Source organism: Eptatretus burgeri, chromosome 5 (genome assembly GCF_056783735.1).
Source record: "Eptatretus burgeri isolate ZD-2024b chromosome 5, Ebu_testis_v1, whole genome shotgun sequence".
NCBI classification, from domain to species: Eukaryota; Metazoa; Chordata; class Myxini; order Myxiniformes; family Myxinidae; genus Eptatretus; species Eptatretus burgeri.
Genome location: NC_140965.1, coordinates 62,976,582 through 62,995,298, shown reverse-complemented (window position 1 = coordinate 62,995,298; position 18,717 = coordinate 62,976,582). Strand labels below are relative to the sequence as shown.

The following is an 18,717-nucleotide window of genomic DNA, read 5'->3' as shown; positions in this document are numbered from 1 at the left end:
AAACCCGCTGAGACAATTCCCATTGTTCATCCACAATTCCTCCTTGTGATGTCGTGTATCTATAACTTCTTGCTCTCCATTTCCCAACCACCCCACTTTGGCTGTTGACCCCTGTTGTTCGACTCTTCCATGAGTCTCAACCCGTGTTGGTTCTGGCAAACTATATGTCTCAGGTTTTAATAGAATCATCAAAGCATACAGCTACACCAAGCAAAACAGCATTGAATCAAGGTGGACAATAATGGCTAACATGTGGTCATCACCAGAGGAAGAATGCAAAAAGCAAGTACACCTGCCAAGGTAGAGTCGCATACCCGTTCGTCATGTAGGATGTTGTCTGTACGGCAGAGACAGTGCCAATAAAACATTGCCATTTTTAAGAACCAAGAATGCACAATAAGGTTTGAATGGAACATGTACATCATCTAATCAATGAGTAATGAGTGCTACCCACAGCTTTGGTCATATGTTGATCCAGGGTATTTACACAGTCCAATCACGCTCACCTTTCGGAGACAGTAAGGGGCACTATGCTTCATTATGATACTGTCATATGTAAAAATGTGATGCTCTCCTTGTGTTCAGAAGAGAGATTTGCATTCAGGATGCATCTCTGCTTGGCACACCATGACATAAAGATTAACAACTTGGCTCTAGACAGAAACCCTGCCTTGAAAAACTGCAGCATAAGTGCTTTCAAGATGACTGGCTCACCAAAACACCGCACCAAGCAGACACCATTCCAGGCTTTGGTACCTATTTAGTGGTATTAAAATCATTGAACATTGACGTGAACCATTTTCTTTCAACTCTTTTACATCAACAAGCAACCAACATTCATCCAACATTGATTTGTGCCACAGAGCTGTTGTTCTTGCAGCAGAAGAGAAGTTGTTTTCATTTTCATTGCCTTAACATTGTAAACTAACACGGAACTTGTAAATTGCTGGCAACAAACATGTTACTCATCATTTACAGTGATTGGTCAGGGTTAGAGATGACAGATGAATAATGTGGAGCACAAATTAAATGTAACTACAACGAGAACAGCACTCAGTGGAATCTAAATTTTTTTTCTAGTATCCGAATCCAGATCTTCACCAAAATCGAATCATTTCGTCCTCATCACACACCCAACCTGTCCACCAAATTTCGTCCGAATCCGTCCATAACTTGAGATTATCTTGCTTCCAGACAGACAGACAGACAGACAAGGGTGAACACATCACCTCCTTACACACCAACTAGAGGTTAAGCCCCAATTAGTGGTAAAACCACCTTCAGAAGTAATTACCCCCGAATTAATAACTACAGTACTTGCGAGCTTTCATAAGTTAATCATGTCCACAGTACATTTTCTAGCATCATTGCCAACATGGGACAAATGCAGCATTTAAGCCGCTGTCACACCTTGACGATTTAGCCAGCGTATGCCGACGTATGAAAAATTTGTCTAAAACGCTGGCACACGTCGAACATGTTATGGGTAAGTTTTGTATACGTTAAGAGCACGCTGGCATACGTCGTAGTACGCCGAGCTTGCCGACAAATTTTAACATGCTCAAAACTTTACGACGTACGTCAGCGTATGACTCACACGTTCCGCATACGCTGGCCATAAGTTGTAGGCACGTTATGCCAATTTTACAGGCTGCGTCCACCAAAGGGCACACGCCAAAGGGTGGGGAAGGGGGTTGCGATGTGCTGTGTGGGGCATTATAAAAACATGCAAACCCTGCGTGCCTCTCTCTTGCTTCTGGGTTCTTCTTGTGAGTGGTTGGTTGCTGTCCCTGCTGCAGCTCAGTACCTGCCTGCTTCAAGGATCCGCCCCCGTCTGCTGTTCCGATGGTTCATGGTGCGCTTACATCATGGTTGGTCAGGCACAAAAGGTGCTGCAGGGCCAGCCACAGACTGATCCACTGCGCACCTGGAGGAAAGACCCACAGTGTGTGCATGAGCATCACGCGTGGAGCAGATTTCCCTTTCCTCTCTGTCTCTTCTTCTATCTCTGTTGCATGTGCCTTGAGTGAATGAGATAAGACCATGGTTGTTTAAGCCGTTGCGGTCCTAAGGGAACGTTGGTTTATTTATCATTAATTAATTTGTTAGGCAATAATGTGTCTGAAACACCGATTCACGCCCAAATGAACCGGCGGACGTGGGGACCGTTTTGACCCCTACCCGCTGGGGAGTGACGGTCTTCGAAGACCATGTGACTGTTACAATATAAACATAGGGGCAATACCCCTGGGTGCTCACCCGGTAGTGTCTGGATAATATAACCAGGGAACCACTGGTAAGCATGGATGACCCACAAAATATGTAACGGTGAGGAAAGTAAACACCTCTGGATTTTTTTTTTTATGCCATGAACAAACTTTTGTACATCATGGGTGATTAAGGTTGTGGTCAAGTTTCATCGAAATTGTGTGTGTGTAGTTTCGAAGAACAAAGCAAACACATATTTTGGGTGGCAACACCCCACCCCCTTACATCCCCCCAAACCCTGATTTTTCTTATGCCATGCACAAACTTTGGTACATCATGGGTGATGAAGGTTGCAATCAAGTTTCATCGGAATTGTGTCGTTTTGGAGAAGAAAGCAAATACCTATTTAAGGGGGGCAACCCCCGTAGACCTCCTTAGGACCCGATTTTGTTAATGCCATGAACAAACTTTGGCATATGTAGTATAATTTCATCGAAATCATATGTGTACTTTCAAAGAAGAAGTTGCAAGTATTTGTGAACGGACCGACGGATGGACAGATGACGTACCATCCCATAAGCTCCCTGGAACTAAGTTCCAGGTGAGCTAATAAACAAAAATTCTGGGGTAGCATTGCAATAAGGTGTGATCGGGCTCGCCAATACCTTAGATGCATCATATTGCGAATGATGCTGAAAAGAGAAGTTGTATGACTGCAACTTCAGGCTCAGCTAAATATTGTCAAGCCATAGTTTAGTGTCTTCTTCCAAATTAGGGTACCATTGTTCTACTGGCATACCAATACTCTTCATTTCATTTCACCATTGCGTGAACAAGATCATGTCAGGTTGACACCCATTTTTAGTGATTAATGAGGACTTTGGTTGAGGACATATTGCTTGTGAAATATCTGGATGCAAAATGAAGCTGAGTTAACTGAAGCACTTGTTGCAGAAAGCAAGTTTGTGGCTTCCCATCACCACTGTGCTCACCTTCCGCTTTAAGCTGCAAACAAGGCCTGCTCAGTGCAAAGCGGACGACTCTCTTGCCAGACAAAGCTGTCTTTGTGCAGTGGCCAATTTTAAAGGCAAGTCATTGAGGAGTTTCAGCCATGCACAGCTTTCAACAAAAGGTGCAACTCTGACCATGCATTTCAAATAAAAGATGAGCAAAAGAACTTCAACACAAAAATTGCAGTTTGGTTTTGAAAATAATTTTGATTTCAGTCTGAAAACAGTGTAAACCTTCTATGATGAACAACAGAAATTTTAAACCAAAAAGCTTGGTGAATAACCAAACAAACAGCCCCTAAATTTGTAGTACAAACATGATTTTTTTAGCTTCAAAATGGACTTCTCAAGAAAAATAAAAAAAATTATGAATTGATTTTTCACTTGTTTCCAAGGAGAACATAGACAAGTTCAAGGGCAACCCTGAACATGATTCATCACACGAGGGAAACCGATTTTTATCTTCAGCCATTATATGTTTACCAAGGTAAAGCTCCAGTAATCAAGGCGTTCAAAAACTTTCAGACAATAGTGCCTCCAGGAAGACAGAAGAGCTTCAACAATGTGGACAGCAATAACCAACAGGCAAGTAAAACGAGTACACTTGGATAAAAGGTAAATGTGATCATAAACCGAGTTAGAACTTTGGCCATGTAGATAACATTTCTCAAAATGTTCAGTATTTCGTTTTGATTGCTTCAAACAAACAGGCCCTTAACTGAATCGACAAGGTTACAAGAGCGTAGTAGTTAGGACAATGCCAAACAATCCGTGGAATTAATGGTCAGAATTCTGCTTTGACAGATTAATTTAAGTCAAAGATATCTTGTGGAAAAGCCAGCGATAAATACCCGAAAGGTTCACCGACATCAAAAGACTACACGTGAGTAGTTACAGCGTATTTTGACTTTAAAGAGTAATTTTATATTTTTAGATCAAATCTAAGAGAAAAGCAACGTGGTGGAGGGTAAAAAGGCAATGAACTAACAGTGTCGTAGTGAGGAAATAGTTGGACACACTAAACAAGGGCAATCACAAATAGGAAAACAGAAGAAAGAGAGAGAGAGAGAGAGAGAGAGAGAGAGAGAGAGAGAGAGAGAGAGAGAGAGAGAGAGAGAGAGAGAGAGAGAGAGAGAGAGAGAGAGAGAGAGAGAGAGAGAGAGAGAGAGAGAGAGAGAGAGAGAGAGAGAGAGAGAGAGAGAGAGAGAGAGAGAGAGAGAGAGAGAGAGAGAGAGAGAGAGAGAGAGAGAGAGAGAGAGAGAGAGAGAGAGAGAGAGAGAGAGAGAGAGAGAGAGAGAGAGAGAGAGAGAGAGAGAGAGAGAGAGAGAGAGAGAGAGAGAGAGAGAGAGAGAGAGAGAGAGAGAGAGTAATGAGGATGAGAAGGAGAAACCTGAAAGTAAGAGAGTTCGATGAGGTTGGATTAATTGAGATTTTAAAAAAAGAGACGAGGAAGGATGAGGGATGAGATGTGATGGTCATAGTGTGATGCATGTTTGAAGTCTTGGAGGGAAGAGTGGGACAGTACAGCTTCTGGAAGGTGGTTCCACAGGGTGGAGAAATGAGGGATAAAAGAGACGAGGTGAAGGCTTACAGTCACCCTGGATTTTGGGTGTAACCAGGAGGCAATTGGAAGAATGTGTGCATCATATAATTGTGGGGGAAACTGGGAGTGCTCTTCTTGACAATAAACATTTATATTCGGAGAATAACCACAGAAAATAAGTTGACAGCACATAGAAAGTGAGTGAGGGGCACAGGTGTGACAGGCCAAACAGTTCATGTCTGAGTTCCATATTATTATTATTTTTCTTTTTCTCCAAGAGCAAGCTCATGGAAGAGTAAGGCTGAACTGACTGGAGTATCAGGGCAACAACTGGGCACAACCAGCAAGGGAATGAACAAGAAAGGAAGAGAGAAGAAGGGAGAAAACACTGAAGCCAGCAAGTAAGAGGGTTTGGTTAGGAATGGTTAATGGGGGTAATAAAGATAATGGATAAGGTATTTCCCAAATACATGAGGTCGCATGGCATTTTCCCATTCTTTTCTCCAGCTTGAACTCCTGGAGGGAAGAGTGGGAAAGAACGGTCTCTGGAAGGCGATTCCATAGAGGGGAGAGCCAAGAAACAAAGGAGTTGAAGTGCACAGTCAGCTTGGATTTGGAAGTTTAACCAGGGGGTGGGGGGTGGGGGAGTTAGAGAACTGAGACAGCAGAGGGAGCAAAAATGAAGAAAAAAAATAAAGACACCGCCAAAATGCCTGTGATTTGAAAGCAAAAGACCTTAAGCTTTGGCCTGATTGCGAGGGATTCAAAGAATTTTGAGAGCATTCGATGCCACATAATCCAGGAGAAACGGATGTGATTCTGGGACACCAGCCCATAGGGGAGAGCAGTACTCCATTGAGCTATGGACAAAGGCCTTGTAGACTGCGAGTAGCTCTGGTTTTCCAAGGAAAGACTTGGATCAACAGAGGTTATCCAGTCTACAGCTGGCTTTGGAGGCCAGCTTTGCTATGTATTTGGCCGAGGAGAGGACATGGCTGATAGTGAGGCCTAAAGGTTCAAGTGAATGAACTTCTTCCAGTGGATGTTCAAGTGAAAAGCATGGAAATAGATAATAAGAGATTAAATAAAATACTGGCATTAAACTCGCTCAATATGCGACGTTGTGCCGATTACCCAATCGCCACAGCTGGCAATGACCTCAGTTAGATTGGCCATGCTTCTTCTATGCTGTGCGGGAGTGTCACGTGATGATTGTCGGTGGCGAATTGCACGTGACGAGTGCTGTTCAGTGTCATGTGACCTTTGCTGCTCACCTGACAGAAGAGGACCCTCAAACAACCAATCTCATGCATGGGATTAATAGAAATGGAGACCTCCTTATTGAGCGTCAGTGCCTCCACTCTTTCCCAAACAGATTCCTTTAATCTGCTCTCGAACCACTGCTTTCTCTGTATATTACGACTTTTTTTTGCGCTGAAGGTATGGTCAGCGGTCTGTAAATGAGAATACACCAATGAGCCGGAATATATTCCATGGGGCTTGGCCTTCAATGCTGGCTTGTCTGCATTTTCAGGGACTGTTATGTCTCCCCGATGTAATAATCCTTGCAGTTCACCTGACCACATCTTACAACATTTACCTTATACCACGTTGCATTTATTTTCCCTTCATAAGCAAACTGCTTGACTGCAATCGCCTCTCGAAGTATTCATTCTACCAGGGCCAAAAGGATGGATAGGATATGTAGCCAAAGGAGGGATGGGATGAACATGGGCATGAGAGAAGCTTTTGTGAAAGTATTCCTCGGTGGAATGAATATCAGGTGCTGTGGAAATGGTAGCCTAATCCTTTTGTGAGAGAGCAGACGACAATCCCTGCCAATTGGGTTCTACAAACAGCCATATTCTGTGCCACTGAAGTAGCTCCCTTACAGTAGCCAGAGAGGTATGATCTTTGACAAGAAAGTGGTCAGAAGAGCCAAGAGGAGCAGAAGAGGAAGAGGAAAGATTGGATGGCAAGTTTGTCATGACTCAGACAAGGAGGGAGGACGTCCCAGGTGTATAAATCCAGGTTAGTAACTTTACAAGATTACATCAGACTCTCACAGTCGCAGAAGGCCTCAGCTGCAACACCATGGCTGATTGTTGCAGAGCTCACAATCAGCTGGCATGATGACAATTGAAATTCCTCAGATGAGGAGCAGAGAGTTGGGATGGATGGTTATGAGTTGATCCATATTGGAGGAAATTGAGATGTATATGGAGTAATCATCATTGGGTGGACGGTATACCACACCAACAAACATTAGGTGGTTGCAGAGAGGTATACGATGTGGTCAGAAGTATTTCAGAGTGCTTGGAGGGTTAGTGTTGGCAGGGGACAAAGAGTAATATAGTTGTTGACATATACAGCACCACCACCTCCGGAGCGGGGAAGTGGCGTGTCAAAGAGTAACAGAGAACAAATAGCCAGGGAGAGACACAGAGGAATCAGAAACATCCTGTGAAAGAAGTTTTGGTTAAACATACAATGCATAGCTGCAAAGTAACCTGAATGGAGAGATTGGGAATATGAAAACAGAGATGTCAAATATTGATGGAACACAGTGGGGGGGGGGGGCACGATGTGGGGGTAGCGGCAGAAGGACGTTCATAGTGAGTTATAAAACTGTTACAGAAACTCATTTTATTCTCAATCTTCGTGTGTGTGTGTGTGTGTGTGTGTGTGTGTGTGTGTGTGTGTGTGTGTGTGTGTGTGTGTGTGTGTGTGTGTGTGTGTGTGTGTGTGTGTGTGTGTGTACGTGTGTGTGTGTGTGTACGTGTGCATTCTGCAAGCAGATGCTGGGGTGCACCCTACATGCAGACATAATAAATACATAAGCTTTATAAAGATATCAGCACAACAAACCACCAGCACCGTTTAAAGCAAAATGAAAAGCTGGGCATGCACAGCTGAATACTGTATATCAATTTTTGCCATGGAAATAATCACCGATTGTTATCATCAGTGATGTCCTCGAATAAAATTTCCCCCAGGTTAAGAATTACTGCCCGAGATCAGTGACATGTTGACATTACAATAGAGCACTAATAATAAGATCAATTAAGTGAAGATATCAATAATAAAGAGATGAAAGCCAAAAAATAAAAAAATACACCGTCCATAAACAATGAATGTTTCCGACTTCTTTGCACTGCACACTTCTTACCTGTATTTTTACACATCACGTGCTATTGTCTTTGGTCATGCGACCCTCTGAGCAGGAGCAAAGCTCCAATGACCAACTTTTGTTTACGGATATTTTCATTTCTGCACATTTACGGACAGTTTCATGACTTTTTTTTTCTGAAATCGTGACAATGAGTTCCATCAGCACGCAAAATTTTTACTTTCCAGCACATCCAGAAAATACAAAACATCTATATCAGTCAGTCATTGAATGGTTAGAAAAAGCTTTCCCATGTTACCCCGACTCTAAACTACATGATTGCGCTTCCATGAGTCTCGATCTTTCATCAAATCAAAGCCTTACATCTCGTACTGTATATGGCTCAAGCTCAAAAAGCATCGGCTCAAATTTGTTTTTGGTTCAACAGACTAGTGTCCTCATGCCTTTATCTTTCACGTGAGGGCAGATCAACGCTGATGTGTAGCTTTTTGTTCAGAATCGAAAGGTGCTTTGATGAAAGTTTTCTTTTTCTCCAGGTATTCCCCTGCTATATTTGCAACAAATACACATGAATCGTCTCATACATGCGGTAGCACTTTGATGCCATCTATATATCCAGGAAATATTTGGGGTGGAACAAAGTAATTTCAGGACATGTTTTTCGACATCTGCATAATTCATAAATTTAATGTCACCCAGATATTTTGTGAGTGAAGTGATGAAAATCACAGGGAAACAAGAATGGGCTGTTTTGGGGAATGAGTCAGAACTTCCTAAAGCTTCCTATCTCGTGCACTACCCAACCCTTATGCTAATATCTTACTCTTTCATGAGCTTTGCTCCGACAAAGAAAAAAAAATCCCTCTCTGCTGGAGTAGTCAGGATCACAATTACCATATGAGGGTGAGCATTATCATGTGTTAAAGTCGAGCCTTGAGAGGGAATATCTTGTCATCGTCTGCATGCTGCTTATCTTGCTGAATTGTGTAACAAGTCAATGTAGTTCTCTGTATGGATGATTTTTTCCACAAATATATTCCATCAACTTCTCCGTACTTTTAATCTGTAGAAAATCAATACGAATTAAACCATTAATGTGCAAAAACAGTTGCCATAAGCTCTCTGGCCAATGTGAACCTTGAAAAAAATGTTCTTGGTGGTGGGGACCAATAATATTGTTACGAATTCTGGCCCGCCTGGCGTGCGATTGGCTGCGTACCTCTAATGGCAGCCGCGTCACCCACCGGACGGACAATTCAGTCGTGACCCTCCTGGAACTACCGCCAGGAGCCAGTCACGGGTGGGGGTTTAACCTCACCACAACCCAGTCCGCATTCTACCCGCGCGAAAGAGGGTGAATCGCCGAATGTCGATATACCTAAAAACCCGCGTGGGTAACCTACCAAGGGGTTGCACCACGCCGCAGGTCGGCTTAGGACACGAACCGCTTAAGCGGTTCGTTCCGTGCTACATGGATAACCCAGCATTGTTATCCCCGACCTCGACGGTTCAGATTATTTATCGGGTGTTTAAAACCCACTACCAATCATTCCACGATTCAAGATGGCACTTTCAAAAGAGGGGAAGGACGCAACGAACAGGAAACATTTCACAAGCACATTTATTACACATATAACACAAACGAGCAAGGGCAGTCATGCAATATGTACAGCAAGAAATAAAAGACGTTGCGACCGAATATAGCATAAAATATACAGGCACTTACACAAGTTTACTTCACGGACTGGCGCCACAAACACACATACAAAAGCCCAAAGAAAAGAAAACCTCCCTTCTGCGGCTGGTGAACCTCTCCGGCACTCACCTCGTCCGCCCGCGCAGGTCCACCACAGACCGCCTGCGGCGCCTCCCGTCCGCGTCTCCGAGGCGTAGCCCGGACTCGCCACCGGCCCGCGCCTTCACCGACAGGTCGCTCAATGCCAAGACGAGAGGGAGGGAGAGAGAACTCGACCTCGACGGCAAAGAGATCCAGTACGACCCCGACAGAGAGGATGATGTTGACGCCCCAGACAAAAAAGGACTTGACCTCGCCCACCAAGAGAGAGAGTGAGCTCCGCGTGCGGTCCGCCTTATATAGCGCGGGGCTCCGCCCTTCGCTCCTCCCCGTTTTCGGCTCCGCCTCCCTTCGAGAAGGTTCCCGAAAAGGGGCGTTCCCTCACCCCGACCGCCTCACGCCGTGCATCCACCAATCGGCAGCGAGCTGCCCTGCCCCCTTTTCTTCACACCAAGCGCGGGGAACACAGGTGGGAAAAACCCCACAGGCTTCACAAGAGCTTTTGTTCTGCCAATCCTTCTCGGACGATTTCCGACGCGGAAACCGTCTTACCGTGGTCCGCGGAGGATGGCGTTCGTAAGCGGGCGTAGTGGCGAAGATGGTGGTGAATGTTGTGGGGGTGGTGTGAGCGTGGTGGGCGTTGCGGCATAGTTGGTGGTGTTTGTTGTTTGCGTGGAGGTTTGTTGCAATGGTGGCTCAAAATAACGATAGATAAAGAAAAACGACTCTCTCAAAGAGTCGCAGCCCGGTGAACACGAAGAAATTCCCTTTAAACAACGGTGGGGACCTATCTGCACATAAACTTAGCGTCCTAACTGATCTAAGGACCCTTTCTGGTGTATTGCGAATTTTCCACAGCTGTAACAATATCATCACTCCATGCCAACTCGCTTGTACTCTGGCATGAAATGATGGACTCGGGTTACATCACATGGCACAATCTTCGATAAATAAGCTTCCTCTGATTGATGGCATTCAAGAAGCTCTGTTTCAATGGCCATACAAATTGCCTTTTGATCAAAGGTTTGGTATTTTGGTAGGTACTTTGCACCAGCCTTACTGAACTTCCAGTGAGAGTGAACGATCATATCCACATTTCCAAAACGGACGTGTAATCCTCACATATAGCAATCTGGCGATGCTCCAAATTTAGCTGTTCACCAAGTTTAACATTAGCTTGCATGACGGCAGTTGGTTGAATGTAAGAATGATCAAGATCCTTCACCAATACTGCACATGGTTAATTTTGAACTTGCTGCACCATTTGAAAACAAGATGTGAAAGACACTACACTTGGAAAAAAAAACAAAAAAACCTCTTATAGTGGGAAATCAAACCCAAAGCTATAATGTTCTCCTTCACAAGGAACTGAATGACACACCTCTGTTCTGGAACACATGTAACTACAATGGCCACCATCTTGGTTTTATCCAGAACCCTTTATGCAGTGGTGACATCACTACCTGTCTAACAATAAAATTGCACAAAATTGCAGCAATGAACTATTGTGGTTTTTTTTTTTCTAATGTTCTGCAAATAAAAAAGTCCAGGTCAACAATGAACAACCCTTGTAAAAAGTGACAAATATTAAGACATACAAATGTCCAAGTGTTTCATGAAATACATTAGAAGCTTGTAAATCAGTTATCGTCATTATCGGGAGAAAATGAAAGCTCAACGAGATATCTGCGATCACAAAGCAATCGCCCAAGCCTGCCCCTGGCCCCGTGTTCCAATGAAGGCCATATACTTTTTGGACCGCCATATTGTTACGAATCTGGCAGCCATATTGCACACAGACAGACAGCAGTCCGTACGCTTAGTTATTTCGATAAGTATGTGTTTACAGTTAGAATCCATGCCCTTCTGTCTAATGGGAATTACATGTGTGCTACGGGTTATTTTTTAGCGAGGTATTTTACAACTTCAACAACAACCACGCCCATCTTCGCTTCCTCACCATCGGCCATTGCATGCATGCGTGTCGGAACGTACGTGGGCGGAGTCCAATGTGCCAGGCGGGGTTTCTTTGGACGTCGGCGTCTTGGATTTCGCTCCAAATACGGGCACGGCACCCCTCTCAGTCAATCGGAGGGTGCGAGCACGTCTGCCGCCTCTCGGCCAATGGGAGCCCGGGCAACATGTTGCTGCTCGACTTCCTGGTTGAGGGGCAGAGACATGAGCACCTCCCCCCGACCAATCTCGGACGGCCAGTAGATCGCCCAACACGCTTTTCCAATGGGGGAATGACAAGACGGATCCCTCCCACCTGTGAAGACAAAGATATAATCGTGTGGGGCGACGGAGTGAGAGAGTCGGAGGGTTCGTTGGTTGCGGCTGAGAGAGTCTTCTCATCGTGAATGTTTGCTTGCGAGCCGGAGGAGCGTGCTAGCACCCGACGCTACCCTCCGTACCTGGTGCTTGGAGCAGCATCGTGTTGCGGGTTCGAGTCCCACCAGGAGGGCCAGATCGTCAGGAACCGCACGAAGCGGGAAGGTCCAAGCCAGATATCTTACCTCCAGCTCACCTTCCCTCCGAGCTGGGGGTATCAATAAAGGCCGTGGCCACCATTTATTTTGGGGGTGTGTGTGTCTGTGTGTGGGCCTGTCTGATAAGTAGAATTGTTAAGTGCTTTTTGTTGTACATTATTTGCATTGCTTATTCGGATAACTCTGCTCTGCGTCTCCCTGCCTATTGTCAATAAATATCTGTTAAATGTTCCAGCTCGTTTCTGTGTTTCTTTCATTGGCTTAGCACGCTGTGTGTTGAGAAATAGCGAGGCAGTAAATTGTTCATTTGGACCGACAGGCCTCGGTAACCTCCGCTCGGGGTTACACACGGTTCGGGCACAGTAACAGCTCGTTCTGCTCGAGGTCCGTCGAGGGTGTGAATTCCCCGGTAGCTTTGTCCGCGTGGGTAATTAGGTATATTGAAGTTTGGCAAATGACCCTACCCCACGCGGTCGAATTAATTATTGGCGATTCATGGTCTAGTAAGGGACCCGTGCCTTTCGGATTTATCCGAGAGTCACGACCTAAATTCCAGTGTGTTCGGTGGAGCCGACTACTGCTCCCCCTAGCGGTCATGCTCACCACTGATACCTGGCCCCGCAACAATATGTCCTTGACATTCAAATTTAGGGATAGAGTGTAAATTAAGAAAATGTGTCCCCATCTACAATCTATCCATAAAACCCAACATCATGAAAAATCGAAGGAACATTATTCAAGTTATGATCAAAAACTTGTTTCTTGTTAATTGAGGTCACAATCAGAGAAAAGATAGGCCAACGACACAAATCAAATATCAGGTGCACTATTATGATGCAAGGACATCTTGGAAGGCCAAGTGGACATCTTGGAAATTTTTGGACCATGATCTTTAACTCAGATGTATGACGCGTAAACGTGCCTTACTCTAGGGCCTAGGCTATCTAGAGAGGGCAAATGTCGTTCTGATTGGACAAACATTAGTGGAGTTATGGTGAAAAATGTTTCAATGTCCATAATTAAGTCATGACCTAAAAACTCGGTCAAGGATTAAAAAAAAAAAAAACAAGTCAACCCCACATACTTTTTATTCCCATTATTGATGCAAAATCTCAATCTGAAAGTCCCAGGCAGCCCAGATACAGCTCGGAAATTGGCAGAAAAAAACAGGAAGAAAAATAAATAAATAAATAAATAAATAAATAAATAAAACCGAAAAGGTGGTTTGGTATTCCTTGGGGTAGAATAAACTCTGCTCAGTACCATTAAAAATTGGGGGCACTAATTGTAGAAGCAAACCCTACAACAGCAATCCTATCGGGGAAGGCTGAATTACCATAAGTCCCCCATTGAAAAAAAAAACTTAAACAAAACAAACCTGCAGAGATAGGATGAACAAGCTCCTCCGCAGTCCAAACCAACACAACGAATTTGCATGTACAACTCTCCACTAATCCAAACGTCAAAAAATTAGAATGAGCTGTTGGCAAAACACCACCTATAGATTTTCACCCCCCCCCCCCAATAGTATCTCAGGCTCGAGGACAAGCTTTTTTATAACCAAAAGCTAGACTGCTCAAATTGCTGCATGCTTTCAAGAACAGGTCAAAAATCCTGGGAAATCTCCCACGTACACCACGACAACCGAATAGCTTCAGCAGCATCCTTGGGCTTTACACCTGACTTTCCTATCAGTGGCGCTTTCCTAATCAGGACTCAAAAAAACCCCACAAAACACCTATTTGCTCTCTCAGGTGCAAAGCAGGTACAGTGAAATGCAAACATCGAACAGGGACATGCTCTAAGTAACCTATTGATTTCTGTCGTTTTAATAATGGCAAGCGAATTAACATCCAAATTACTTACCGTTGCTGCAGAAAAAAAAAGGCAAAACTACTTACTATTGAACTACAATATTTTAATAAATGTCACTGTACATCCGGAAGTATGAAAGCTGCACCATTTCACACTGATATGTCCATCTTGTCATTCCAATACTTCCCCTTTCCTATGCATTAAAATGTAGATAACTGATCTTCAAGTATCTTCAATATCCAGACTTTGGTAAAGGAAATTTCTAATTGCTTCGCATACCTGTGGAAGAAAAGTAAGATGGCAAGCAAAGTATCATGTCGTGAGCGAACAGGAGATGGGGGGTTCCGCGGCACAACCATCTCTTCCCACAACATGGCTAGCAAAGGAGCACAAAGCACAGGAGACGTTTGAGCCGCATTCAGGCACGGGCGGCAGGCTGGAAGGAGTAGAGAAGGAGGTCGTCCTGTTGAACCTAATCCTCCTTCCTCCCTGTGTGCTGCCATCCTGGTGTTCACCACTCAGTGAAACAGGAGTGTGACTGGGGAAATCCAGTGCAGAGCCAGAGTGAAGGTACTCTATAACCTTCTAGTGTTCAAAATGATCGACCCAAATGACTTGCTCATGGCATAAGTGGTAACAGCTGAAATGGTGATGGTGGCATCAACACGTACAAGCCAGTGTATCAGCGACAGAGTTCATTTCCCAACCCTACGTGATAGCGTTTGGTCCAAAGTGCAAGTGGAACGCTCAGCAGGACTCTATCAAACACGAGTAAGGAAATGCAACTTAGCTATATAAAGCCTAAATGGTTATAACTAGAGAAACCTGACAGTTCTCGGGTGACGGTCTACGGCAGCTCCACCCTAAAGTAAGCTGGTTTTAGCAGCTCGGCCATGGGGTGGGGAGGGAGGAACTAGGCGGTGACCAGAGATGAAGGGTTGAAGAGGGAAAAATAAAAAGACAGAGGGCGTGGGACTGGGGTAAAAAAAAAAGAAAGAAAAAGAGGGACAAGATTGGTGCATAAAAAAAATAAATGGGGAAAGAACACGGGAATGGGAATGGGTGCTTATGGGTGCTTCCACAACTTCCCACGCACCTTGCCAAATTCGGACATCTCATTAGAATGGGCCCGTGTAAAGACATTTCGGTCATCAAAATAAGGTTGGTATACACAAGTCAAGAGACAAAGAAAATATGCCATCGTCAACATTACGGCACGCACAAGAAAAATTAATAAACCAGTCAAAATGAAGCTCACTGCCAAAGAAAAATCCATTGTTATTCAAATTATTTAATTTGAATAATAATTTGTTGTTCATTATGTACGTACTTAATAATTCAAAAGAAGGTCAAAATCCACCATTAAAACAATAATTTTAAACAATCAAAACAAAACATCAATGTATTGTGAGATCCATATTGAAATTAAATAGCAAAATGTATTCCGTGACCACTTGTTGTTAAGGAAAATATTCTTTGTTTGCAGTTTGTTTGTTATACACACACGAGGGTCAGAAGAAAATGTCCCCAAACGAACTCGTGCATGATTCGGAATTTTTCATGCTCAAACAACTGAAGCCAAACATCAAGATGCACGGGCATTGATTAAAGGCCAACAGAACACACTTGTAGAACCTCGAGGAAGTCATTCAATCATAGTCCAAAACAAAAAAAAAATGGAGCATCAGCAAACAAATCGAACATTCCCAACGTAACCAATGGCTCATGATGCTGGGAATGCAGACACAAAACTCATGTCCACAAATTCTCATATGATGGTCACCGACCAATGCACTGCCAACAAATAGCTCAACAGTAATCTCGAGGTAAGACTATGTACACGTTGATGCAGCTCCTGTATTGAGACCGCACCGGACAAACAGTGGAGAGATAATTGTACAGGCAATTTAGATTTGAAGAAAGTAAACACCTATGGATTTTTTTTTTTTAACGCCGTGAACAATCTTTGGTACATCGCGGGTTATGAAGGTGGTGGCCAAGTTTCATAGGAATTGTGTGTGTAATTTTGGAGAAGAAAGCAAAAACAAAACTTGTGGGGAACCCAAAACTCCATTCATAGAGAAAGGTTGCTGAAGATTTGTGAAAGTGCGAGCTCAATTATATTTTAGTGGCAACACTCTTCCTACTTCTTTTATATGCATCACAAGACTGCGGTGTACCATCATTGGCTGGGAAGGTGGCTGTGCCACAGATGCAGTGCCCTCTGCTGGTTAGGACCGGAATTCGGAATTTGTTCAGGATGCCTGCGATAGCTTGCCTACTCTTCGCGAAGGATACTGTGGGATCTTCAACATCCAGCAACTAATGCTGGCAGATGGGGTGTCCAGTTTTACATCCATCCAAGGGATTGATGAATCACTCTGCCTGTGAAAAATGACAGTTTTTAGCTGGGCCGAGATTCAAACCCACGATAGACAGCTTCGAGGCTAATGTGAGGCTCTTTTCGATGCGGTGCAGCTACAAATAAATAACGAAAGGATCAATTACTGTATTAAAACAAATAGCATTTGAAATGCTTTTTTTCACATCATGGATTACCAATGATAACTAGTAGCCCACTTTCTGTCTTGTTTAGAAGAGTGAAAAACTACTCTTGAGCAAGAACCACAGAGTTTCTTGCATTGGTACACAACTGCTGCTGCATAACGGCAATGAGAACACCTGTAAAACGAACTAGTCACACTCTATATCGTGCAAGTGGAGCATGAGTGTATTAGCACCTGGGTCAGGCACCGAATTAGAAATAAGCATGACGAGCTAAGGCATGTTCAAGAAGGTGGAGGATTAAAAGAAAAGCCTCTCCCATGAAACCAAATGGAGTTCTTTCACAAAAGCCTTACTGAAGGGGGAGAGACGGCATGTTGCCAAGTGGTGAGGCCGACATTAAATCGAGCAAGACAGGGCGGCCCTCCCATCAATCGGGTGCCTAGAAAGCAAATTAAGAAGGTTAATTGAGAATCTGTCCCACTTTTAAACACTCAATGAAATTAAGTGCATTCGGCTTATTCACTTCAGTGAGCAACCTTGTTCAGAGTGGAAGTGGAAGGTAGAGGAAGGGAATGTAGCCACCATTAAGCCAAGGGATTCAGGTTCATGCATAGTCGAGAAAGGGGGACGGGACGATAGCTGATTGCATTATAGGAAACAGTAAGGAAACCTACCTTCCGATGCTATTCCTCAAGTGAACCTCTGGCTGATTCCACATCACCAAACAAAACTTCTGCAATCAAATGTTGCTCATTGCTAATGAAAGGTGCATTAAAAATATATTGCACATGTTTTTAAAGAACTACTGTTTTGGTCCAGTGTTCCTGTGGACATTAAAGTTCCTCCGGAGAACACTTGCAGCCATTAAAGTAGGGGTCAGAGAGTCGTAGTCAGAAACAGAAAAATAAACAACGTAACAAGTAATAAAATAAAAAGGTAAAAAGTTTTGCTGGGATAAGTGAACTATCGAAAGAACAGCAACAACAAACTTTCTTTTCAATCATAACTTTGATAAAGAAAATTAAAAGCAAGATTTTTACACGTACGGTAAGGTAGGGACCAGGTGCAATTGCTATAAACAAGGCAAGTATGAAAAATAGTACGAATCGGTTCAAAGAAAGACCAAGATAGAAACAATGATGAAAGCCACATCGTGTTAAATTTGACATCAAGCATGCACCATGAGTGTAAATACCAACTCCACAATAACAAAATCAATGTATTCCAACAGGTAGCAACCCATTCTCGATTCAAAATTGAAGGCACCACCAACTGGGATAGCTGCCCAGCAAGCAAGGCTTCAACTACAACTAGCTTTTTTGGATTACCTTTCGTTTCCTCATTTCCCAAATTATACCTGTATCGCTCACTAGAAAGGCCAATAGAGGACAGCTCAAAGGAGAGTGCACTCACCTTGAAGATGTTCAGTCAAGGTGAAGTTCCTAGCAGGATAGGATCTGATCAAAAACGGTCATTCTGGAGCTCCACAGGATTGCATCGTAGAGAACTCTGTCATTTTAAATTGGATGTGAAACCAGTTACTATTTTTGCTTGCACTTGAATGTGGATGTTATACCACGATGCTTTTCCAAACGAAAAACAAACAGTACACTTGCCAAATTTTTTATTCCTGTCTTAAAGTTTGCCAAAATACCCATCACTGGTTGTCTCTGTTCAAATGATGGCTTGCACACTTCTCCTAAAGGGTCATCATCTTTGGTGATTTCAGGAAAGATCTTTTTGACTGCTCCGGATATTGCCAGTGATGCCGAGAAGAACAAGATGCAAATGACGAGCATATTATATTATTATTTGCATTATATGCAATGTTTTTGATATATCTGGAGCTCAGTCACACAAGCTGGACTTTTGCAGGTGCTACCGATAATCTGGACCATTAGGCTTCTCTGTATAGCTTCAGATAAAGGTGGAGTGCCCTCTTTCTGGAGGGGTACCCACCGAGTCATCACATATTGTGCGTAACTTAAAAAAAAAAATCAAATCTAAAAATCCAATCACCTGTTTTCTAGCATCATTAGTTCATTGCTACCCCTCCCTGGATTGGGAGGATAGTCTACAGGTCGGCACACTCGTATCTAAGCTGTTTAGTCTGGGTTTAAATCCCGACCCCGCTATAAACTGTCATTCCCGTGTTTCGCAAGCAGGGCGATTCATCAATGTGTGTGCCGTCCCTCGGATGGACGTTAAACGGGCTGCAT

General features: G+C 43.7%; 1 protein-coding gene across 3 annotated transcripts in view; it reads right to left on the bottom strand.

The window, feature by feature from the left end:
• Positions 1-18,717, bottom strand: part of LOC147026549 (uncharacterized) — a 135,592-nt gene that overhangs the window by 59,338 nt on the left and 57,537 nt on the right. The window contains exons 3-4 of one of the 3 annotated variants that reach the window (XM_085882044.1): positions 16,852-16,937; positions 14,489-16,375 (exon numbers count right to left, since the gene is read on the bottom strand). The exons of the other annotated variants lie outside the window; for them this stretch is intronic. Coding sequence (XP_085738170.1) covers positions 16,895-16,937 — 43 coding nt within the window. The 3' untranslated portion in view covers positions 14,489-16,375; positions 16,852-16,894. Of the gene's footprint in view, positions 1-14,488; positions 16,376-16,851; positions 16,938-18,717 lie in introns of those variants that run through there. 3 annotated transcript variants of the gene reach the window in all.